The 26,655-nt window shown below is 33.9% G+C and overlaps 1 protein-coding gene across 1 annotated transcript in view; it reads left to right on the top strand.

The window, feature by feature from the left end:
- Window positions 1–26,655, top strand: part of N4BP2 (NEDD4 binding protein 2) — a 40,893-nt gene that overhangs the window by 5,530 nt on the left and 8,708 nt on the right. The window contains exons 3-12 of the mRNA XM_004681336.2: window positions 2,246–2,370; window positions 3,946–4,034; window positions 7,408–7,484; window positions 11,850–12,005; window positions 14,538–16,888; window positions 17,458–17,543; window positions 18,350–18,395; window positions 19,620–19,816; window positions 21,201–21,319; window positions 24,146–24,284. Coding sequence (XP_004681393.1) covers window positions 2,246–2,370; window positions 3,946–4,034; window positions 7,408–7,484; window positions 11,850–12,005; window positions 14,538–16,888; window positions 17,458–17,543; window positions 18,350–18,395; window positions 19,620–19,816; window positions 21,201–21,319; window positions 24,146–24,284 — 3,385 coding nt within the window. The remainder of the gene's footprint in view (window positions 1–2,245; window positions 2,371–3,945; window positions 4,035–7,407; window positions 7,485–11,849; window positions 12,006–14,537; window positions 16,889–17,457; window positions 17,544–18,349; window positions 18,396–19,619; window positions 19,817–21,200; window positions 21,320–24,145; window positions 24,285–26,655) is intronic.

Below are 26,655 nucleotides of genomic sequence, written 5' to 3'. Positions count from 1 at the left end.
ACTGTTCTTAAAAGTCTTTCTCACCTTCCCTTACCCTTTAAAGTCCAGAAGATTTATATCTAATATATTTACTTATCTTTGCATATAAGAACTGGGGTGGAGGCCAGAAGTATGGGAGGGGTGGGGGTGAGAATATTTCCTGGAGACAGAGTGGGGAGCAGAATAAGCGTATTTACTGAAATACATTGCTGACGGGAAGAGTAAGTAGACAGGAGAGGTCGCTGTGCCATGCAGGTCAGCTCCCTGGTTGGGGATTGAACTCATGCCACAGTGGCTGGTGATAGCATCACAAAGCTGAGACTTTAGCCCCTGTGCCACTAGTTTTTGATGGCCCTCCACTTGTTTTTGATAAGCTTTTTTGCTCCAGATTTATCTTCCAGTAAATATTCACATTGTGCTCACACACTTATAAGCATATTCTTTTGTAGACATAGCATAGGTTTTCTTACTATTATTGATTTAGCAATAGAACAATAATAAATTATTTGAATTTAACGTTAGGTTACTATAGTTAGTCGTGATACTACGTGAAAGAGATTGGAATGAAAGTAATCCGTAAAAGGTAATAGAGCTGTAACACAGGTTTGAAACACTAGGTTTCAAAGCCTTTGGAACTGGGAAGAACTAAAGTTAGAAGAGAAGAAAGAAGTGTTTGTCACAGAACAGACACTTAATGCTTTTTGAATGAGTAGAAATAACTGGTATATGCAGAGGTCTGGAAACTTGGTTTTCTGAGCCTGGTCGATAGTATTAAGCTTGTATGCATGTTCCAGGAAAAATGAGAGGTAAAAAGGCTCCTGGGTTTATTAGAGAAAAGATCATGAATGCATATCTTAATTAAACCTGACTTTCTCGTGTTGTGAAGGAAGAAGACATAGGGGTAAGGAATGTTGGCAATGTTGAAGTTAAGGGAAGGAGAAAAGGTGGGTAGTAGCTGAAGGGGACCCTTGAATGGTTACTGTTTTTTAGTCAAGATAGGTGTATGTTAAAGTGTAAAGAGGAAGTGTCAGAGTTGGGAAGACTTAACAGAAAGGAGAGGATTGAAGTAGGAGCTTTACAAAGAAAGCCCGGAGAATGATAAATACTGGACTGTGTCACTTCTTTGTGGAATATAGAGAAACCAAACAAAGGGTCAGACAAAGACAAACTACAAAACCAACACCTGAAGCTGACCAGCAATGTGAGACACCCAGCAGCGGGGTGCGGTTGGGGAGCACAGTGCATGCTCATGCAGGACTTGGGGGGCTTCTGTGGTGGGAGTGCAGTGTTGTACACCGGAGGGAGGAAGCCCGAGGGTCTTAAGTCATTAGCAAGGATACAAAATAATGGTACTTCAAAGAAAAAGGCAGAGCTTTAAAAATAGTGACTAAAAGTAGGAATCTTAGAAAGATGAGGTGAGGTGTAAACTCCGCAAGTGTAAGACTTTCTGTGTTTTTGTTCATTGATGTCTCCTCAAAGCTTTTAACAGTTCCTGGCACCTAGTAGATACTAATGAAAATTAAATTCACAAGGATTATATCTCTAGATATAATGTACACATTTTAGCAAGAGAGGATAGCGGTATTTTACAAGTGATCAAGAATGATAGCATTTGTAATGTCTCCATGTATTCTGTCTGCCTAATTTTTGCATGTGTCTCAATTATATGAAAGATAAAAGTCCAAAATCAGGAAAGGGAGATATGTATATATTAAAAAAACCAAGCCCACAAAGTTATTTTAATTTTGTATAATTTAACAGATTAAATTACTAGATTGTAAACATTTTTATTTGTTTTTAATTTACTGGATTTATAGCAATAGACTGTTTTATCATCAACTTTTGAGTATGTTGAATATCAAGATGCTTACCTACCTTGAAGTGATCTTGTACTTACTGTGGGTGAAATAAATTAGTGTCTATTAATTGACTAAATGAGGGGGATATCAAGATCAACATGAGTTCTGAAGCATTTTCAGTTACTACTTTTCCTCCATAATTAACCATTTTTCAATCTTGAAATTTTTATAGTTAAGGGTAGGATACTTAGTTTCTAAAATGAAAATTTACATAAAGTAAAACAGACTTGCTTTACATAAGTTTTCTTGGGAGTCAAACTTTAAAGGTGTTTCTAATAGGACTAGCTTAAATATTGCAGTATTCTCATGCTCATACTTGAATATTTTATCTGGGTTATGACCTTTTAAAAATTGGGAGAGAGAATTTACAAAAAAGTAATAAAAATTATTTCATTTATCATTCATAGGACTTTGCAAGAGGATAATCCAAGTGGCATCATTCTTAGTACTGATGATTATTTTTACATAAATGGACAATATCAGTTTGATGTAAAGTACTTAGGAGAAGCGCATGAGTGGAATCAGAATCGTGGTAAGGATAGATATAAGATTCTGGGTAATAAAATTGAATTTGCATTGTTAACCATTAGTCTCCTTAGGTTGGTTTCATTTTTTTATAGATGACAGTATGAGAGTAGTTGACTTTTTCTCAAAGTGAATCTGTAGGGAGATCATAGGTAAAAACTTACTTTCTTTATTAGTATAGCTATTTATTCACCGAAGATGTTTTTATCATGAAATGTTTAGTTATCTGAATAGTTTGAATTTTATATGGGAAATTCTTAAGATATGTAGACAGTGTTTTACTTAACCTCTATGATAAATGCATTTAGAAGGTGATTCTTCAGACACTTCTATTTTTCTCTCTATATATTTTGTATTAATTACTAGTGAGAACTCAAGAATATAAAAATACCAATACAACTAAAATCAAAGGAAGTGTAAAATGTGAAGAGCAATCTTGGATTTGCCAGTTTCTAGTTTTATTACCTTGTGCCAGTTTTTTATACTCTCAGGTGTCTTTATAATAATGTTAACCCCCAGGAATATTATAAAGGTTGCATGAGAATAGAAACTGCTTAGCAATATCTTAACATACCCTTAGCATGGTGACAACCAAAGTAATAATATTAAATGAATAGGCAAAACTTTTAAAAATAGATCCTGAGATATAACTCACATGCTTGTTAGTGTATTCAGAGTCATACAACCATTTCCACAACCAATTTTGGAAGTTTGTTTTATCACCCCCCCAGAAAGTTCATACACCCATTAGAATTGACTCCTCATTTCTTCCCACGCTCTCGCACCTGTAGGCTACCATTTTAGTATTGTTCAACATTTCCTTACATTTTTAATTTTTCATACGCTAAATGTGTTATTTAGGACTAGACTCATTACAACAACATGGAAACAAATATCCATTAATGGATGAGTAGCTAAATGAAGTGTAATAGGCACACACACAGTGAAATATTCAGCTTTAAAAAGAATGAAATCTTGCCATTTGTAACTACATTGAGGGTATTGTGCTAAGAGAAAATCAAACAGAAAGACAAATAACTATATAATCTGACTTATATGTAGTATCTTAAAAACAAAAAACAAAAAACACAGCCAAACTCATAGATAGTTTTCTACGAGGTTTTAGTGGGTCCCAGAGGTCGGGGTCGGAGGAGATGGAGGAAGGGATCAAGAGATACAACCTTTCAGTGATGTGATAAATCATGGTGACATATTGTACAGCTTGTTGACTACAGTTAATAATACTGTATTGTATAGTTGAAAGTTGCTAAAAAGGCAGTTATTAAAAGTTTTAGCACAAGAAAAGACATTCTGTAATTATGCATGATAATAGATGTTAACTGAACTTATTGTGGTGATTATTTTGTCATATATAGAAGTATTGAATCATGTTATACACCTGAAAGTAATGCTCTAGATTAATTATATCTAAATTTAAAAAAATTCAAAAAGTAGAATAGTAAAATCAGTGTATAGCTGTGATTTTAAAATTATGAAAACAAGATCAGGTAATTTTATATCAAGGTAATACTTAGAATTGTTGCTTAAAATACTTTTGCCATGTCCTGTTTGTGTTTTCCAGCCAAAGAGGCATTTGAGAAGAAAATATCTCCTATAATAATAGATAATACAAACCTACAAGCATGGGAAATGAAGCCATATGTTGCATTGGTTTGTACCATAAGTTGTCATAGTTTGTAATAGTGGGTTTGAAGTTATTGGGAGGTGTTAATTCCAGAAGTGAACCTCAAGCACTGTCCTTGGATTATTTGTAACTGAACTGTCTCTGGACTTGCAAAATGAATTTTTCTATAACATTAAATTTATTTAATTTTCAAATTTTGGGATTCAGTACTTAAATTCTGATATTTTATTTTTGATGTCTTCTGATTTTTGATACCTTTGGATGAAAAGCTAACAATGGCATTTTGTGTTTACTTGTGTGTCTATGTGCATGTATATGTAATTGTTTTTACTTAATGCTCTTGGCAGAATAAAAACTTAGTGGTCCCTTGTTATCCCTAAATTTCTTTTAAAATTTTGCTGTTTTAAAAATCTAGAATTCAGTAAACTCAGCTATTTTCATTTCTCCAAATTTGCTAACTTCTTTTTTCCAGATTTGAAATCACTTGTTTTCAGGAAATTAGCACTCAAGTTACTAAAAAGCTGAATTGGGTCTTTTCTGCTTTTATGGCATTCTGGCTTACTACTACTATATAGCATTATGTACACTGCTTTTAGTCAGCAGCTGTGGGAGCCCCCCTGGTGGCACTAGGGGTTAAGTCTCAGCACTATGAAGCTACCAGCAGCCACTGCAGCTCAAGTTGGATCCCCGGCCAGGGAGCTGACCCACATGGCACAGCAGACCTCTCCTGTCTCACTCACTGTTCTTCTCAGCATTGTACTTCAGTCACTGTCTCTGATGGATCCTCTCACCCCCCTGTACCTCTGGCCTGTACCCCAGCTCTTAATATGCCTTAATAAATAAATTAAAAAACAATCAGTAGGTCATGGATTTGCCAACTTTTTTTTTAATAAGACTTCAGAATGTATTTTAGGCTTCACAGACCACATGTAGTCTCTGTTACACACACACACATATGTATTTTTTCCTTCTTTTTCAAACAACTCTTGAAAAATAAACATCATCCGTAGTCCGTGCTACACAGATGCTGCTGGTGGGGCCGAATTTGACTCTAAGCTATCAATAGGTTCACGTGAATAGAGCTATATGATCCGACTAATAATAGAAGTGAGGTTTTGAGAATTGACAATGGTGGGAGTGTGGAAAGACCAGGAAGACTAGTTAGAGGGCTACAGCAGTAATTAAAGTAAGACTGTGACTCAGACTAACATTATAGTAGTGAAGTTGATGGTAACTATGATACGATTCTGCACGTGTAGTGAGAATACAGCTAACTGGATTTCTTGTTGAGTTGATGCAGATGTGAAAGAAAGGAATCAAGTATGATGCAGGGCTGGCTTTGGCTTAGGTAATTGAAGGTTATTATGAGTTGAAATAGAGAAGGATTCAGATAGAATAATTTTAGAGCAAGTGGGGCATGGATTTCAGAATTTAGGTTTGAATATGTTTGTTGAGTAAATAGTTGGAACTTTGTGTTTGGAGTTCAGGAGTGAATTCTGGCCTAAGATATATTTGAATCTACCATATGTGTAATATTTTAAGTCAAGAAATGGAGTTTTTTTTGTTTTTTTTTTTTTTTTTCCTTTCTTTTCAGCCACAGAAGTGAGTATAGCTCAAGATTGCACAACCAAGGACTAACTCAGGGCATTCACTTGTGAGAAGAGGTTTGGGTTTAAAGGAAGGACTAGCAAAAAAAGACTGAGCATATCCACCTGGTAGAGAGGAGGAAAAGCATGAATATATAAGAGAGTGATGAACTGTGACAGATGTTGCTAAGGGTCAAGTAAGAGAGGACTTGAGATTTTCTTTTAAGATTTATTTTTTTATGCATATGGAACTGGGGTATAGGTTAGAGGTGGAGGATCCACCAGAGACAGAGTGGGGAGCAGAAAAGGCAGATCGACAGAGTACATTGCTGAGGGGAGCTCAGGACAGGCGAGGCAGGAGAGGTCTGCTGTGCCATGTGGGTCACCTCTGGTCCGGATAGCTAACTAGCTGAAGCAGCTGCGGTTAGCTTGCAGTGCTGCGCTTTAACCCGTTGCACCACTAGGAATGGCCTGTACTTGAGATTTAACCTCAGCATTTTTCAATGTAAAAGAATTTGTGGTTTCTGTTTATGGTATTCTAGTGGACTAGCTTATGAGAGTAGGTTTGAAAAAGGTAAGAAGAGAAATTGGAGGTAGACTATATTAATTATTTTGAGACCTTTTCTTGCAAATGGGTGCAGGGAAATGGTAAAATAGTTGATAGGGTAAGTAGGGTTAAGAATAAAATAGAAATAGCTGAATATGATGGAAATCAGTTTAGAAGAGAGGGAAAACTAATGATATTTCAGAGACTTGGGAGATTTGCCGAACTCAACTATTCTAGAGATGGAGAGAGGAGGTAGATATAATGTACAAGTATAGGACTGGCTTTTAGATTATAGCCTTATTAGAGTTTAGAAAAATAGAAAAGCAGTTATTTAAAATCTTAAAATTTATAAAACTATAAAAATGCTTACTTTTATTTAAAAAAAATTATTTATACATACAGGAACTGGGATGGAGGCCAGAGGCCAGAGGTGTGGGAGGTGAGCAGATTCATCAGAGACAAAGTGGGACTCAGAACAGGTGGTTCCATTGAAATTCACTGCTTATGGGAACACGGTGGGGAGACAGAAGAGGTCATTTGAGTCATGTGGGCCAGCTCCCTGATGGGGGAATAGAACTCTAGAACTCATGCTGCAGTGGCTGGTGATAGCTTCATAGTGTTGAGACTTTAACCCCTGTGCTGCCAGAGTGGCCCTATAAAAAATTTTAAATTAGAAGATAATTTTGAAACTATGCATATGATGAATATTAAGATCATAAAAAATGTCTAAAGTCATACTCTCTAGAGACAGATAAGTGCTTTTAATAGTATTATTGAGAATATAGCAGCTTCTATATATGTACAAATATATGACCAATCTTTTTTTGCCCATGTGAAAATTCTGTATGTTACTTTCTTAACAATTTATGTTAAGGACTTTCTTTCATTAACACACACAGAATTTAAAAATGATTGGTATTTTCATTACATGGTTGCACCTTCATTTATTTAGCCAGTTTCATATTAATAACTAATTATGTTGTTTGTATTCTTTTGTTATTACATATACTGGCAAACTGGATATCCTGGCTGTATATGTATATCTATATGTGTGTGTGTGTGTATACCTTTTTACTCGTACACAAATGTCAGCATACATTTATGGAAGTTAATTGCTGAGTCAAAGAGATTGTGCATTTATCAGTTAAATGCATTCACGATTATCAGAAAATCTTTCATTTTTAATATGCCATGAGTTTGGAAACAATGACTTTAATTTCATAGAAGTAATTATCTTTAAATGCTTTTGTCTTTTTCTGTATGTAGTCTCAAAAACATAAATATAAAGTCCTTTTTCGGGAACCAGACACATGGTGGAGGTTCAAACCAAAGGAACTTGCAAGGTAAAAGTTGAAGGCTGTGGAGCACGTTTTTTATTTCATGAGTCATAGAAAGAACATCTAGATGTTTCACTTTATAAATAATGAATGAAACAAAATGGATTATATGCACCTTTGCCACCTAAAAATTGGTGGCAATTCTGTATTGCCTGTAGGGTTCCCCCATTTTATAAAGCTGTTATATCTTTTTATCCCTAAAGTTGAGTTAATTAAGAGAAAAATTCCAGTTGTCTATTTTAGTGCTTTTTATTGCTTGTTTAAAATAATAATGTCAGTATCTGAAACTAGAACAGGCCCTGCAATTGGCGTAGCTTGACCATGTGCTTTTGAGAGGAATAAATTATTGTACCTGCCAAGTCACTTTAGAATGCTGGAAGGATGAGGAGGTATAGCTAGCTATAAGAGGTTGCAAATAGCCGGTTGTTCAGGTATTTCACCTCCTCCTTCCAGCCCCCCACACATCCCCATAGTACATTTTAAAAATTTGATTGTTTGAATAAAAAATGCTTCAGGGCATAGACAATAGACATACAGTGTTTTTGCTTTGTGCTAATTATTCCCTTGGAGTTTGCCCTAACTTAATTTTGCTCAGGCTATTTTCTTCTTCATTATTTTAACTAATTTCAGTATTAGTTAAAGGACAATCTAATTTTAGTGTATTGTTGTGCAACCATTATCACTATCTAGTTAGAGAACCTTTCATCACCTCAGAAAAAATTCCATACCTGATGTCAGCCACTTCTACTTCCCCCTGCCTTGGCAGCCAGTGACACGCTTTCCTCTCTTATGGATTTGCTTATGCTGCATGTCACATATAGATGGGGTAGTGCAACGTGGCCTTTGTGTATGACATCGTTCACTTAGCATAATGCTTAAAGCACATATGTGTACATCATTCCATTTTGTTATCTTTTTGATATATTACTAGACTTGATTTTCTAATATTTTGTTAATGGTTTTAGCATCTGTATAAATGATTGAGATGGAAATTTTCCTCCCTTGTTCTGTGTGACTTTGGTATCATTGTTTTAGGTTCATAAAATTAGTTAAGAAGTATTTTTTCTCTCTTCTGAGTTTACATAACAATGTTTGACAGATTTACTTATGAAACTGTCTTATTAAGACTTTATTGAAATGATCATAATATTTTCTTACTATTTATATTTTTGCTGCATCTGTATAAGTTTCCCATCTCAATCCCAGCTAATTTATGTGTATCTTCCTTTTTTCTTTGATTATTCTAAAGAGATCAGACTTTTTTATTAGCGTTTTCAAATAAACAGTTCCTTACTTGTTTGATATTTCTAGTAAAAGTTTGTTTTATGTTTAATTCAATTTTCCTTCTCTTTTATTCTACTCTGTGCTTTTTAAAAAGTTTGTTTTTCTTATTTATTCTATTACTTGAAAAATCATTACCTGAAAGTTTCAGGTCATTTTTTTAATATGAGCATTTGATACTGTAAATTTCTTTGTGGAGTACATAAACTGTTCCCATGCCTTAAGTATGCAAAACTGTCCTTTTGTTAGCTTTTATCTTTTTTAATAAAATAAAATTATAAAAATAAATAATTAATTTTATTTCTTAAGTCTTTGGATTCTTTGGTACTGTGTTTATAAATTACTAAACAGAGGTTTTTAAATTTATCCTTAAAAAATTTTCATTTTAACTGCAATAGGTAAGATTTTGCATTTTGATATTAATTGTCTGATATTTTTAAAGATGATTTTACGTCCAAATTCATTGTCAGTTTTTTAAAATAACAATTTCATTCTGGTTTTCATGTATTGGCATATCATTAAATCATTAAATCGTGTTTATTTTGTTGTTGCTCACATCACCTATAACTTGGCTCAAAATATTTTTGCTTCATGGATTAATGATTAAGAAAGGGAAAAGCAAATCTGTGAGAGAGGGGTGTTGAAATCTTACTCTATATGTTGAAATATATCTGTTTCTCCTTTTAATTCTTCCTATTTTTACTTGATATATTCTCAAGATATGTTTTTGAAGAACATAATAAGTTTACTATTTTTTATCTCACAATGATTTTCTTTTATCATTATATTAATTTTTGTTATATAGTCTAATTTATCTACTATTAATAGGGCTAAACCAATTTCCTTTTAGTATTTGAGTATAACATCTTTTTCCATACTTTTACTTTCAACCTTTTCTATCTTTATGTTTAGGTACATCTCTTGAAACCACTGTGGCTGGGTTTTAGAAACATCTACTCTGTTATCTTTGGCTTTTAACTGATAAACTTGTTCTTTTATGGTTATTTTATTCAAATAATTAGTCTTATTCCTTTTTTGTCTTATTGTGTGCTTTCTGTTTAGCTCACCCTTTCTGCGATTGATTTTTCTTCGATCACAGAAAATTATATATTAGAACTTTTCCTCTTCTATTATGCCTTCCTGTAGATTTTTTGATTGAATGCAACTTACCTTTTTTTCTTCTCTAGTAACTTGGAAATCATATACACCATTTATATTCTGTTAGTGGTTATATTAAAAAATTTTATCGTGTGAGCTTTATAAATTTCAGCCATTTTTTTGACCTTCTCACAAACACATGAGCTTTCAAACATTTAAACTTTTACACATCTTACACACTATAATATCCAGAATATGTTAAACTTTTTTTCCCCTACTCATGTTGTTAATTGCTTTGTGCCTAATTTTTGATTCATACAGTCCTTTCATCTGGGAACTTAACTTCTGCCTGATGTTCAGATCTTAGGATTTCCTTAGCTGTGTAGGCCTGCTGCATATCTTTTTTTTTAAATTTGAAAATCCCTTCATTGCCCCCATTCATATAAAATATTTTTGTTGAGTGTATATATTCTAGATTGATACTTTCTGTATTGAAGATAGCATTTAATTTTTTTCTGACTTCCATTATTGTTAAGTATACTGTGATTGTAGAAAACTTTCTTTTAAAATTCTGGGTTTTTTAAATGTCATCTCTTTATCTTTGATAAATGGCAACTTCAGTATTATGTTTCTGGTTGTGAATTTCTTATTTATTTTGTTTGAGATTTGGTTGGTTTTTGAGATCAGGGGATTGATGTCTTTCATTGGTTCTGAAGAATTCTCAGACATTTTTCTTTAAATTTGTTCTGTCCCATGTACTCTTTTCTCTTTCTGGGACATGCAGTAGGTGTATAGTAGACCACTTTGCTCTGTCTTCTGTGTCTATGTTCTTAACCTCGCTTTCATATTTTCTATCTCTTTGCTTCTCTGTGATCCGAAACCAGACAAGATTGAGGTAGATAAATATGAAAGCCAGATTTGCCCACACAGCAAATGCTAATATTAGCTCGTGGATCCAACTTCATACAGGAAAATTGCAACAGATGTTTTGGTTAAGACAGGACGCTTTAGAAATTAAAGCATACTGTCTGGCCTCTGGCAAGTGCGAATCCAGATGCTCTATGACTAAAAGGACTCCTCGTTTGGGACCTAAGGGCCCCATAGATTCAGCTTAAATATTAGCTCATAAACAGAAACACAAAGAAACAAGCCTCTATGAGTGAGAGCACTAATATAACACACTTCATTTTTGACTATCCAGAATTTCAAGTACTGGGATTTTTTTTTTCTTTGCTTGAATTTAAAAGGAATTAAAATGTTTGCTTTAATTCACTTAAGATCTAGTTTTATTATGCTAAGAGGGCTATTCCGTGCATCTAGTCTGTCATACTGGCATAGGTAGAAGCCTCTGTAGTTATTTTTTTTCACTCAGTAGTTTTTAATTAAAATCTTGACGTAATCATATTCATAGGAGGTTTTTTTTTTTTTTTTCTTACAGAGTTTGAGAATGACCTCTTTTAAAATTATTAGGATCATTTAGCTTTTTTTTTTTTTTTTAAAGATTTATTTATTCATTCAGAACTGGGGCACAGGCCAGAGATGTGGAGGGTGAGAGGATTTACCAGAGACAGAGTGGGGAGCAGAACAGGCAGATCGACGAAGTACACTGCTGAGGGGAGCAGCAGGCGGGTCAGGAGAGGTCTGCCACGCCATGTGGTCACCTCCAGGGCAGGCGGGGATCGAACTCATGTGGAATTGGTTCAAGCTTCTCAGTGCAGTGCTTCAACCTGCTGCGCCACCAGGGAGGGCCAGGATCAGATAGCTTTTTCCAAGTTGATAAAAAGATGTTTGGACTTTTAGTCTTTTTGTATAGAATGATAAAGAAAATGTTAATTCAAAACATTCTGAATAAAGTGACAATTAGAATTAAATACTATGTATCATGTCATAATAAATCACCTTTGATATTTTTGCTGATTAGAAATGTATCATTTTTTGGACTATATTTTTATTTAACTTAATTACCAATTTTCCTTTCTTTGTAATTTTCAGGCGGAATATTCATGGGGTAAGCAAAGAAAAAATAACAAGAATGTTGGAGCACTATCAACGTTTTGTTTCAGTGCCAATAATCATGAGTTCTTCAGTTCCAGAGAAAACTGAGCGTATTGAGTTGTGTGCATATTCTTCTGAGGACAGAAGTATGAGGTATGTTGACATTTCTGTGTATGAAACTTCAGTTTGAAACATAATTTTAAAAGATAGGAAATTTTGAGCTTTTGAAATCATTGACAAACAATCTTAAAAATAAGGTAGATGTTTATATGTAGGGTTTAGATGTAGTGTTCCCTGGAGCAGGATGTAAATGGTTAGCAAGAAAAGTAAATCTTTTTATTTTATTTTTTATATATTCTACAGCACTCTTCCTTTTTGTACAATGCATGCTTTCTCCTCTCAGATGTAGTTCCCTCAAAATACCCACCAACAGTTTACCATGCGCCATCACCATAGTCCCTTGTGTGCTTTCACACTTACCTGTTTTGATTTTGATTCACGCCCTCCCAACCTCCTCTCAGTGTCCCTGATTAGTAGTTGCCTGTTAATTTTGCTTTTAAATTTATTACAATTTTTTCCCCTGGCTCCTTATTTGGTTCCCCTATATTTCTCCTGTAAAAGTAAATGTTTATATGGGCGATGACAAGTGAGTTTTTTCATGTCCTCAAGGTTTTTGTGAGTCCTTGAATAGCCTAGGACCATTCCTTCCTGCCTTCTTTCTTTAGCTTCTTACCATTTTAGTACCTAATCTGCTACTTTTCTTCTCTTTGTTATTATTTTGTATATAGTCACACTACTTAATTTTCTTAGTAAGAATACATTTTTAACTATCATAAAATTTGACTTTAAAAAAAATAGATTTATTTATCTATGCATATAGAACTGGGGTACAGGCCAGAGGTGCAGGGGTGGTGAGAGGATTCACCAGAGACAGAGTGGGGAGCAGAACAGGCAGAGTGACTGAAATACACTGCTGAGGGGAATAGCCGGGGGGTCAGGAGAGATCTGCCATACTATGTGGGTTGCCTACCTGGCTGGGGATCGAACTCATGCTGTAGTGGCTTTGGATAGCTTCATAGTGCTGTGCTTTAACCCATTGCACAACCAGGGAGGGCCCATAAAATTTAACTATTAATGACATATTCTTACTAGGTACTGTAAGAATAACCTTTTGAAAGTTTGCAATATGGGATAGTACTGATTCTTTTATACTTAGGACATTACAAACAATTGAATAAATGAATAAAGAACTTAAGTATACACAGAGGAGTGTGAATCACACACATATGCACACACACACATATTGATAGTATGGAATGGAGTGGTTCTATTAAGATGGATTTAGGAGCCTGGAAAAGAAAACTAATAAATGCTCTTTTATTGAGGTACAGTGCTGTAAAGTAGTTAAGAGTAAGGGCTTTTGAGCTGTATTTCCTGTCTCTCAAGTCTCAAAGCTCTGCAACCTTTGATAAGTTCTAAAATCTCTTTATACTTTAGCTCCTCATTCCTAAAATGTCTGTATTAACAGTTTGTTCATAAGGACCTGAGAAGAATTATGAGTGAGTACTTGGTAGAGGATTTAGGATAGCATCTGCAACATAGAAAATTCAATTTTAGATCTGACTTTACTTAGGAGGCTTCATGGGAAAGTTGGGACTTTGAGAGCTCCTGGAATAAAGAAGAAACGATGACCTGAAAAACTGAATTTGAAAAAACACTGAAATTGAAGTGTAATGGTTAGGTTAGGGTCCAGTGTACAAAGGTAGAAGATTAGTAGGGCTCTGATGATGGGCATGGTGTGGTAATATATAACTGAAGAGGTATGAATCCATATCCCTAGTTATAATACAGTTTTGTAAATCAGTGTTACCTCATTAAAATGTGATAATATAAAAACTTGCTATTTAGCATAAATACTAGGAATATGTCAAAACTAAGAGATTGAAGGAAGAGAGAATGTTTTTTAATATTTAAATTAGAAATGATGTTCTAATATTGGGAACTCACAGAAATATGGATAAACCATTTATTTTTTAAAAAGATACTAGTAATTGAGTGGATATCTGGGTTTAAAAGGAATAGGATTAGACTTCTAGTGATGAGCTTAATGCAGTCTATATATGTTGGTTTTCAGTGATGCACACATCAGAATTATGTAATGTTAAAATGCAGTGTTATTTAAAATAAAAATAAAAATAAAAAACAATTTTAATGATTAGGTAAAGTGTTCTGAATATGAAATAAACCACTGAGGATGGTTTTAAAGCAAATGACTTCTCAAAATGACAGCTTTCCTACCTTTCTCTCATTTCTCTAATTGTCTAAATCCTATCAGTTGACTTAAGTGAGGTTTTAGCATTTTCTTTGGTAATAAATAGGTAATATAGAGGCAGACCTAGATATTGACTAATAATCTCATGTTTATTATTGAAGTAAAAAAAATTTGAGTGCTTCCTATGTGCCAAACATTGTGCTGGTGGTTGGGACACAGTAAAAGGATGTTTTAGTGTATTAAAGGAAGATCGGGATTCACTTTTATAATATTTATGTAGCTTATTTATAGTATTTTTGGAAGGAATAAGAGTTAAATGCTTTCTCTTTCAGTTGAAATTTCATTAGTTTAAATCATAATATTAATGACAACATTAAGAAAGTTGATTGTAATATTTGTAAAAACTCTTACAGCCCAAGGGACAGTGAAGATATTTCCTCTGAGAAAGAAAATGTTTTGTCCTCGCCTTTGAAGCACCTAGAGTTAATTGATGAGAAGAAGCCTGAAGTGACTGAAGAAGTTCTGCTATCTGAGAATGTTATATATATTTCAAATGCAGATTTAAACAAAGGCAGTAAAGAAATCAGTGATATGAATCCTAACATTCAGGAAGTTTCAGACATACGTTTTTCTGAGTTTCATTGTAAAGTACAAGTAACAGACAAAAGTGAAAAAGAGGAGCAAGTAGAAATGACTGCTGAAAAAGATTATAGTAAAACCAATGCAGATGGTTTTGTTGAGAATGTATCACCAAGTATCTGCTATGGTGAAAATAATCTAGAAGACTGTGACCTTTCAAATATTGTACCACATGAGAATGAAAAATCATCTAGTGAAATATTGGAAGACAGAGTAATGGTAAAGAAAAAAGCCTTTGGAAAACAAAAAAGCAAATCAACTTTGGAAAAACTCCCAAGACATGAGCTGTCAAGTTTTGTTGGTGACTGGCCAGTTGATAAGAGCATTGGTCAGAGGATAAAAAGGAACCGAAAAACTGAAAAAGGTTCACCTGTGCAAAGTGACAAAAAGTATAATCGACCTCAGTCACACAAAGTATTAGATAACAGTCTGTCTGTGAATTTAGATCATGTTCAGCAACAAGTATCGCCACATGATACTGTAGAGAATGACAGGACATCCCAGTGTGATGATGCTTCAGATTCTTTCAGTAGTAAATGTGATACTTATAAGAACACTGAAAAAACCTCATTTGGCATTGTGGGTGATTGGCCTTTACCCGATTCTTTAGCCCAGAGAGAGCGTAGATTAAGAATGCCAAAAGCTGGTGCAAGTGAACCTGACTTAAAATTTGGAAATAATGACGATACAAATGAAATATCTTTATATACAGCACATGAGGCCTATTGGGGCACAAGCACTGAAGAAATAAAAATACTGGGTGATTCCACTCTAGGAAGTTCTGAAAGACTTTCCAATGAAATGACCCAGGGCTGTCAAACTCATCTAAGTGAAAAGATTCATGGGCAGTGCTCTTTGTCTCTTACTTTAACCAGTAATGGGCCAACTATTACTGGAGTAGTAGGATCACAAAATTTAGGTGATTTTCCAGAAGGGAATCCTAAAGATTCTGGAGTGGAAGTACATATGTGTACACAGACTGAACCACAGGATTTTGCTCTTTTATGGAAAATAGAAAAGAATAAAATTAGTGCTTCAGATTCTGTTAGAGTATTAACAGGAAGATTAGATGGATTTAAACCAAAAGCTTTCAATATTAACACAAAGTTACATGCTCAAGAAACAATCCCATATAGGGTGATGTATGATAAAAGCACTTATGTTGAAGAAAGTGAGCTTACCAGTGCTGATGAATCTGAAAATCTTAACATTCTTTGTAAACTATTTGGGTCCTTTTCATTAGAAGCCTTAAAAGACTTATATGAGAGGTGTAACAAAGATATTATTTGGGCCACAAGCCTTTTATTAGATTCGGAAACTAAATTATGTGAAGATATAGAAGTTGAGAATAACCAAAAATCATATGATGAAGCACAAATTGGACCATTTTCTCTGGGATTGAATTTGAAGGAAATTATTAGCCAAAGAGAAAGTGGGGAGGATTCTAATTCTTCTATGCTAGAATTTAGCTATGGAGTTGGTATCAGTAATACTAATGTACAGTCTATCAGTGATTCAGAAAAGGGAAACTCAGGACAGGCAGAAACAAGAGTTATAACCACTGAAAATCCTGGATTAATAGCAAATATATTTCCTAATGTCACTGTAGATTTAAAGAATACAAATGACACACTTCCTAATAGTCAGGTAGAACTTTCAGGTTTATATAATGCTGAGCAGCCTTTTCCAGGTACTCTTAAAGCTACCACTTCTAAAGATATAAGTGAAATGGAAAAGAATCTACAAGTCACAGAGATTGGCGATAACATACATTCTTTGGGTTTGGCAGATATTTTAAATTCTGTATCGAGCACTTTAGATCTTGAATTAAACAAAAATAGTTTTACTGACTCTTTTGAAATAAAGAAAAGTGCAAATCTTCCAAAGGACTATGTGAAATTTTCAAACACAGAAGAATTTATGAATGAAGAGGAACAGGATGTAGAAAAAATTCTTACTGGGAGTACTTTGTTAGCTGGAGTTAGTGAAGACGATAAAACTGAAATGTCGAATCCCACACCTGTGATGGCCAAGTCTCTAACCATAGACTGTCTGGAACTGGCATTGCCTCCTGAGCTGGCTTTTCAGCTTAATGAATTATTTGGCCCCGTTGGTATTGATTCAGGTAAGGAACAGTAACTACTTCTATGTGTGTCTTTGAGGGTCCTGTTTCAGCTTAAAGATAATTTTATGTTAACTGAAATGTAAAGGTAATTTTGAGTTGTTTACCTTATTTTTGATGTAGTGTATTTGTAAATTTTTTTTTAAAAAAGTGATTTGAAAAAATAGAGTGTTTGTGTGGAGTTTGTATTCATCCCTTACATATTTTGAAGGTTTTTGCTGATATTTACCTCCTATTTATTTGTACAGATGAACCTTTTTGAATTCAGATACATTTAAAGCAAGATTGACTTTTTAGAATAGAATTATTAAAAAAGTCTTGACTAATGGAAAAAAATAAGTAGATTAATAGACATAAATAAATAGATGAAACTTTGTATGTAATTGCGTCAGGTAAGAACTCTAAAAACAGTAACATATAAATAAAACTTTCCAAAGATTTAATTACTAGAAATATAATTTAGTAATTAATAATAATATGGATTATTATTCTGATGCATAAGGTGCCTGAGTACATTTTCAGCGAATGCATAATAAATAGTAATTATATATCTATTCTTTTCTTCTTCCAAGGTTCTCTAACAGTTGAAGATTGTGTTGTACATATAGATCTGAATCTGGCGAAAGTAATTCATGAGAAATGGAAAGAGTCTGTAATGGTTGGTAGGCTTCTGTTTCTATAAACTGTTCCTTTTGTGTCCATTTTGTCACCTTTGCTTTTGAATAAAATCTATATTATGTGACGACAATCTGTTGAATTTTGACTTGGAGAAAGAACAAACTTTTACCAGTTAACAGATTGCTGATATTTTTTCTTTCCATTATTTTAAATTATTTATAGACTGGCCAAATTATATGATTAATGATGGAGATCAGTGTGATTACAGATTTTAAAAAAAGTACATTAAAAATTTTAAAAAAGATTAAAAAAATAATTTATGCATATAAGAACCAGGGTACAGGCCAGAGATGTGGGGTACGCCAGAGACAGAGTTGGGAGCAGAACAGGCAGATTGATGAAGATTGGGGGAGCAGTGGTAGGTCAGGAGAGGTCTGCCACACCATGTGGATCACCTTCCTGGTAGGGAATTGAACTTGTGTTAAAGGGACTTTAGCTTCGTAGTGCTGTGCTTTAACCTGCTGCACTACCAGAGAGGGCCCGCAGATTTTTTTAAGGGAAAACCATAAGCAGTGACTTTTTTTACTCTCCAAAATTAAAAACTTGCAATGCTGATTGATTAAATTTCAAAAGTTTTTTTTTGAATTTTAATGCATCGTAAGAGTTCTATCAGTGGAAAAACTATTTAGATGTACTTATATTTTATAACTTTATTGTTTTACTTAGATTTAACAATAGTGACTGGTAGCTATACAAGGAGAAATGATTTCTAGAGACAAATAATATAACCGTTTCCTACTGACCAAGTTTCCTCCTTTGCTAACCCCCTGCTCTGTCCGCATTTAGGAGCGACAAAGACAAGAAGAGGTATCCTCTGGCAAGTTTGTACAAGGTAAAGCATATATTTTTACTTCAGATGTTCTCTCTTGATATTCAAACAGGTATATATGTATGAGTTTTAAATAGACTTCCATAAAGTAGGTCATTTAAGACTCTTGACTTGCAAACAAAAGTTTAAAAAATATTTTGATATAAAATAAAACCTAAACAGTAAAAAAGTCTAATGTAATTTAACTTTCATGAATGCTGTGGAACACCTAAGGTGGGCTGTAATCTGTATAACCAGAGGTTTTGGTTAAGGGCTTGTTCTCAGTGACAGAAAGCAGTTCTCAGTTGGGAGCAATAAGGTATTAACTTGTTTGATTCAAAGCATCATTGAAATAATGCTTGGTTATTCAATATTTTTATTGATGTTAATATTATTGGAATGCAAAAGGCAGTCTGCTTTTGAGTCCATCTGCTAAGTTGAAAATAATTGATCCCAGAAGATTTCTTAGTGGCATAGACTGCAGTGATTCATACAGGGTAAAAGATATGTTACAGAATCCTTTTGTGCATGAGTCCCTCCAGATGTCTCTTTTGTCCATTCCACACTTATTCCAAATTGAAGATTTTTAAGGACCTGTTTTAGTTTAGACCTGTATTTGTGGCATAACTTCAAAGATGTTTGAAAGCTAGAGGTGCCCAAGGGGTATCAGATTGAACAAATGGCAGTACATCTACTATTTCTTCTGCTCTCCAGGAAAACAAAGGAATATATTGGAATATGTTGCTGTCTCTTAGATATGCTGAGAGATGTTGCACATCAAATCCTGTTATTGTGAACTTAGAATGTTCATTTCCTTACTTTTGTTGAATATTATTCCCTTGGCATTTATTTTGTGTCTGTTACCCATTACATTGATCATTTCATCCCTTGGTGTGACTGGGGTCAGTAGGTCACTTCCAGATGACTGCATCCTGCAGTGCTTGCTAGTGCACATACTGGTCACTATTTTCTGTGTGTTGATATGATATGAAAAAGACTAGGAAGTCGTTTGTTAGTCTGTTTGAGTGACACTTTGATCATTGTTCATTTGAAATAGTCTCATGTTTACACATACCATTTCTTGTTTGCAATAATGGGAAGATGTATTTTGAACCTTCACAGTTGCATTATATTTATAAACTAAAAGTGGAAGACATTTGCTGGGTCTTCATGAAATAGATATAATGAAGAATGCTAGGTTTGTACATTTATTATTGGGGTCTGATACTATTTACACTGCTTTTGTAGATTCTCTCCAGATTGGGCATATTGGATTTGATAATCCTGAACAAAGGTCATCTCAGAAAACAGGCAAAAAATTACTGAAGACTTTAGCAGCACCTGAAATGCTATCTTTATCGGATCATTGGAATACTCAAACTAAGAAAGTATCACTCAGAGAAATAATGTCAGAAGAAATTGCCTTACAGGAAAAGCATGATTTGGTATGAATTATTCTAAATATTAAACCTGAGCTAATTGTGCATTACTTTGTAATTTTCATTTAATCTATACTTTCTAGCCTGAACTCTGTATTTGACCTGATTGAAGTTAATGATAGAATTGAAAAAGGTTTAAAATATAGTTTAAAAGGAAGAATTTCTTTTGGGAAGCAAGTTCAGATTTTCCAACAATAAGGTAACCTACGGTAAATCTCTGTTGTTTTAGATTTGATTTTATAACTGATTGAGCTGCATATTTCTAAACATTTAACATTTACCTCTAATTTTTAAAAAAGATTTATTTATTTATGCATACAGAACTGGGGTACAGTCCAGAGGTGCAGGGGGTGAGAGGATTCACCAAAGATGGAGTGGGGAGCAGAACAGACAGATCAAAGAAGTACAATGAAGGGAACAGCAGGAGGGTTGGGAGAGGTCTGGAGCACCATGTGGTTTACCTCTGGGGCTGGGGATCAACTGGGCTGCAGTGGCTACAATAGCTTCATAGTGCTGTGCTTTAACCCCTTGCACCACCAGGGAGGGCCCTAATTTTTTCAACTATATGATAGAAATCTATCATATAAAGGTATTTCCATATTCATTATTCAAAGATAGAAATGCCTATCTTTGAAACAAAGTATATTAAAAAAAGCTTTAGATAACTTAAGAATTTAAATATTCTGCCTTTTCTCTTTAACTCATGTCCCTTTTATGAGGACCCGTGGGAGAAATTTCCCTCAGGTCTCACTATAAGAAAAGCTGTACTTCTGAGCAAGTGGCTTGTTTTATTTTATGGACACTGAGAATCTTTGTTTTTAGCTTTGGCCACTGAGAAGCTTAGAGCTGAGTCTGTGGCCCACCTTCAGCACTTGTGCAGGATTTTGTGACATGAATTTATATACTAATTTTACTTGCTAGCTTTCTTCTATATTCCTGCCTTTATTTTCTCTACCCTCTTAACTTCACTTATTTATATTCTCTTTATTCACATTATATATATACTTATATATAATAAGATTGTTTATATACATATATATATAATATACACATATGTATCTATTTTTTTAATATGTGATTGTGTTGGGATTGTTTATATGAGAGTATGTGTGTATATATTTAAATGTATATGTATGCATGTGTATGTGTGTGCATATTTATGAGCAGCTTCAAGTTCTTTTCCAAAAATGAGAAATAAATAGTGAAATAAATAAAGAATAAATAAATAAATAAAGAACACTACTTTACTAATTTCAACCTTTAATCAGTGAAGAAAGTCTGATTGCTTTTAAATGATAAATTTTTTGCAACTAAATAACTGTGCTTTGGATCACCATAATTTGTATTATAAATTTCATCTTAAGGATGATTTTGTTTTGTCTTGTTTTAGAAAAGGGAACCACTTACGTTCGAAAAAGATTGTGCCACTAAGCTAAAAGAGAAGGAGCTCTTTAAGATATTTCCGGCCATTAACCAAAATTTTCTAGCGGACATTTTCAAGGACCACAAGTAAGTGGTGGAATGATTGTAATTTCTACTCTTTTGTTACTGAAATCACATATTGTATGTTTTAAGTTCCTAATTTTATTTTTTGATGTCAGAAATAATATATGTCTAAACCATCCCAATTTAATATATACATAGAGAGAATGTCGAGAGCGAGCAATATTCTGATAGTTGATTCCTAGTCACCTTCAGGTTTTGCTCATATTTATGCTAATGTGTGTATGCATATGTGTATGCTATTTGTTTTGGTGAAATACGTCACCAAAAAATTGTGTTTTATGTACTACTTTATAGTATAGTATAGTATCTGCTCATTTCTTTTTTAAAGTCTATAGTGTTCAATAGTATTCTTAAAGTGGTTGTTAAAGTACTGTTATTTACTTGTTCATTTATTTTAAATACTCAATTTTATTTTCTATCGTAGGCCAGTACAAAACAAATTATAATTTGTTTTGAAATGGACCATCTCTTTAGCCAAACAAAACTATATAATACATCTTATTTGTCACAGATATGGCCATTTTCTGTTTGCTAAGAAAAAGCTGCTTAATACTGTAAGTTTCTTTGCCACAGAGGAAAGCTGCAACTGCTACCGTAAGAATGTTGCACGCCAGTAGCTGTGGAATGAACACACTGTAATTTATTTAAACATGCTCTTACTGACTTTTTGACTGCAAGAAACATATCCAACCATGTTGTTTCAAGCGTCCGTGAGCTTGAATCTTTGTGTGCATTAGTGAATGCTACTGTAGGTTGGTGTCTAAAGTGAAGTTGCTGGCTCAGTGTGTTCATTTAAAGATTTTATAGCCACTGCTAAATTTCTTTTGCTACTGGTGTTCCGAAGTATGGAAAGTGTAACTCACCCTTGGTTTAAAAAAAGCTTAAAAAATTTTGACATTCTGACAGGAAAAATATTTTTTAAACTATTTAAAAAATCAAAAATTAAAATGTTTTTATCTTCCTGATTCATAGTAAGGTTGAACTTTTTCTTTCTTTATTATTTTTTTCCTGTTGTTTATTTTTTCCTCTCTTTCCCCTTTGGTTGTTTTTATTTCTGAATTTGTGACAACTCTTTATATATTATGCTTGGTAATCCTTATTAATATATACTACATTTGTTTTTCCTGTTTCTTTGGTGATGTGCATGGCTCTAGTACCAGGGTAATACTGGCATTAAAAAGTGTTTGAGGAAGCATTCCCTCTTGGAGTTTTAGAAAGAATTTGAATGAGATGGGTGTAAGGTCTATAAAGCTTTGTACCATTTACTTATAAAGCCATCTGACACTGGGCTTTTGCTTGGGGGAGATATTTGATTACCGTTTCAATTTCTATGATTGTGATTGCTTATTCAACTTTTTTTTTCTAGTTCAGTCTTAGTAAACTATATTGTAGAAATTTGGCCATTTCTTAAATGTTATTGTATTTTTTGAATAATAATATCTTACAATCTTTGTATTTTTCTTCCACTTCTAATTCCATTTGTTCATGAGTTCACCTTTGTTAGCCCACTTAGATAGAGGCTTATTGATTTTATCTTTTTAAATTAAGAACAGATTCTGAGTTTTACTGATGTTTTGTATAGTCTTTTTGATTTGGTTCATTAATTTCTGTTCTTTTAATTTCCTCCTTCTAATCTTGGGTCAAATTGTTCTCCTTTTCAAATTGTTTTTGGTAATATTAAGTTGTTTATTAGAGATTTTTCATATATATGGGCCTGCATTGCACTTACCTTCCCTCGTAAGACCGTTTTGTGGAGTCCATAAGTTCTGATAGCTTATATTTTTATTTTCAGTAGTCTTGAGGTATTTTATGATTTCTGCTATTAAGCAGCCTATTATTTAGACTCCACATATTTAAGATTTTTTCCAGCTTTTTCAGTAGTTGATTTCTATTGTAACATTATGATCTCCAAGTACTTAGTATATCAATCTTCATAGTTCTATTGATGATTGACTTGTGTTCCAACATATGGCATGGAGCACAGATGGGTTATATGTAGACTGAGTAGTATAGAGAATCCTCTGTCTTTCCAAATCAACCTAGTCACACCTAGAATTAATTAATCTGACATTGGATAACAGTTTCACAAAGGAAGAACCCCTTCCCATAGAAAGATCATATCAGAATAAACCTGCCCAGCCCAGGCAACTTTCTGTCGGCTTGTGTCTGCATAATCATCATCTCCCTCCCTTTGCTCTAACAAACTTGTCTTTCTGGGCTATAACCGAGTATTTTCCTCTGGGTAAACTTGTGTGCTATTGAAAGGGGAACTTTGCTGAAGAGGTAAAGAGGTAACCAAAGGAGCCCTACTTCTGGAACCCAGCACCTCATCATTACTATCAGGAAAGCATGCCTGAATAATGTAATGGTGAGAAGTAGGGTGGTGTTTTCCTTCCTGTTTCCCGCCTTAGAATTTCTTTTATAATAGCTCTGTGGTATTGGTAAAAAGTGGTATTTGACACAATAAAGTGTCAGTTTAAAGATCTATTATATGCTGTTTGAAGGAAACTGAAACCATTTGTGAATCTATCAAGGGACTTAAGTATAGGTGATAAGATGAAAGAAAGAGAATCTTTACTGGAATAAAAGATCAGCAGATGAATTATCAGTGTTATCTTTTGGTATTTATTGTTGAGAATGAGTTTCTGAGAGCCTGTTTCTTGAAGTTTCCTTCTGGTCATTCTAAAATCTTTGGGATACACAATGAACATTTGGTTTTCTGTCTATACTTAAAAGTGAGGTAATTTTTTATATTATAAAATGTTTCAAGGAATGTATATGTTAAGGTTTCCACATCGCTTATTACATTTGTACTTAAATCCTCTACAGCTATTCATTAGAACAAACAGTGCAGTTTCTAAACTGTGTTCTTGAAGGAGATCCTGTAAAAACAGTTGTAGCACAAGAGTTTGTTCATCAAAATGAGAATACTACTTCTCATATGGCACAGAAATCTAAGGAGAGAAAGGTATGGAGTTACCTATTTTTATTATAATGATTAATAATTGCATATGAAAATAAAATTGGTTTGTTGAGTAATTTAATGATTTTTTTTCTCACCAGTTTAACTAGTATGGAAATTTAACCACCAATAATGTATTTGATTTAGAGTATTTGTTTAGTCAAAATAATGTATTTTCCCTACAGTGTCATTCATTGTGTAGTGGTGGGTTGTTAATATGATAGATCTTAGGATATAAATCTGTAGGAAGAAATATGTAACCATTTGAAAAACTGCCTTTCTTTCTTTAAAAAGATTTATTTATGTATCAAGACCTGGGGTTATAGGCCGGTGATGTGGGAGGTGAGAGAATTCATCAGAGACAATGTAGGGAACAGAACAGGGAGCAGTGGGCGAGGCAGGAGAGGTCTGCTGCTCCATGTGGGTCACCTCCCTGACCAGGGATCAAAGTGGAGCTGCAGTGGCTTTGTATGGCTTCATAGTGCTGCATTTTAACCCCTTGTGCCACCAGGAAGGTCCCTGCCTACCTTTCCCCCCAATGTATGAGAGTTGTTTGTTCACATCCTCTCTCTCTTTCAATTATTTGATTTTTGATTGTAGCAATTCTGGTGGGTATAAAGTTGTTTTAAGGGTATTTGGGACTTGTTTTAATCAGGTATAGTATTAAGATCTACAGACCTGGGGATGTTAAAAGAAAGTTTAACAGTAACCTAGAAACTAGAAGTATCACCTACCACCTTACCACATCAGGCAGCACCAGTGTTGATCAGGAAGCAAGAGTAAAGCACAAACATGGGCAAGAGCTTTTAACATGATAGCTATGAGAGGATCGTGCAATACAGGGAAGCTGGTTTAGCATTGACTTGTTTGAATAATATCAACATGCTCGGGGTGCATCAGGACTAGTTTTCTGGTACCGGTCCTGGGTGATGAGGGTATTTAGATGTTGGTCTGAAAACTTCATAAAAGTTTAATTGTATACCGGCTTAATTGTATAGTGGTGGGTTGTTAATATGATGGATCTTAGAATATAAATCTGTAGGAAGAAATATTTAACCATTTGAAAAACTGCCTAATTTCTTCCTTTAAAAAGATTTATTTACTTATTTATGTATCAAGAACTGGTATACAGGTTGGGGGTATGGACTCTAGATTGGCTGGTTTGCATATGTAAGTTATATTAGCAGATGGATTGTCTACTTTCTTTAGTAATTAGTTAACCCATAGGGTGGAGGGATGGGGGAAGAATGGGGCTGATGGAACTCTATAGGGGCCAACAAGCCCCAGATGCCAAAGAAAGCCTCAGAACACAGGATATAAAAGACATGATTAATGTAGAAGTGTTATCTCACTGTGATTTGATTAGCAGTTCCCTGATGACTGATGATGTTAAGGAGCTTTTTATATGCTGGTTGACTTTTTGTATATTTTTTTGAAAAATATGTATTTATAACTTTTGCTTATTAAATTTTTTTCATCCTTATATTTTTCCAAGTATTTTATAGATGGAAGACACCCCTAAGTGCCTTATCAGATATGATACATTGCAAATGTTCTAAAGATTTTCTTTTCCTATTTTTGATGGTGTCCTTAGGAACACAAAGTTTTGAAGTTTGATGGTTTGCAGTTTCTCCTAGCTAAGAAATGTTTGCCTTCTTCAAGGTCATAAAGATTTGTACCTATGTTTTCTTCTAAGAGTTTTGCAGTTTTAGTGCTTATGTTTAGATCTTTGACCCATTTTGAATTAGTTTTGTGTGTGGTGTGTGATGGGGTAAGAAGGGGTCCAGGTTCGGAACCTGCACAGCACTTGGCGCAGTACCACTGTCTGCAAAGACTGTTCCTTCATGGTATTTTCTTAGCTTCCTTGTTGAAAATGAAGTGATTGTAAGTTTACTGTCAGACTAGTATGTCTGTCATTGTACAGATACACATTGTCTTAATTACTGTAACTTGCAGTTTAGTTTTGAAATCAAGAAGTGTGTTTTCAGTTATGTTCTTTTTCAAGATCGTTGCCCCTTGCATTTCCTTGTGAGTTTCTGGATTGGTTTGTCAATTCTGCAAAGATAGCAACTGGAATTTTCATGGGGATTGTGTTGAATTTGTAGATAATTTGAGGATTGTTATTATCTTAAAAATATAAATCTGTGAACGGGGTATTTTTCAATTTATTTAGGTCTTTGTAATTCAAGAGTGCAGTGTAATGTTATTACACTTTTATACCTTTGATTTCTAAATATTTGTTCTTTCTGATGCTATTATAAATGGACTTATTTTCTTTATTTTTGGACTGTACATTGCAAATACATAGAAATATAATTGGTTTGTATGTTAATTGTACATTAGCTGTAGGCTTTTTAAACAGACCCTTATCATCTTA

This window comes from Condylura cristata, unplaced genomic scaffold (assembly GCF_000260355.1).
Source record: "Condylura cristata isolate star-nosed mole 26May11 unplaced genomic scaffold, ConCri1.0 scaffold00012, whole genome shotgun sequence".
NCBI lineage: Eukaryota > Metazoa > Chordata > Mammalia > Eulipotyphla > Talpidae > Condylura > Condylura cristata.
Note: the sequence above shows the minus strand (reverse complement) of the source record. Positions and strands in the feature narration are given on the sequence as shown.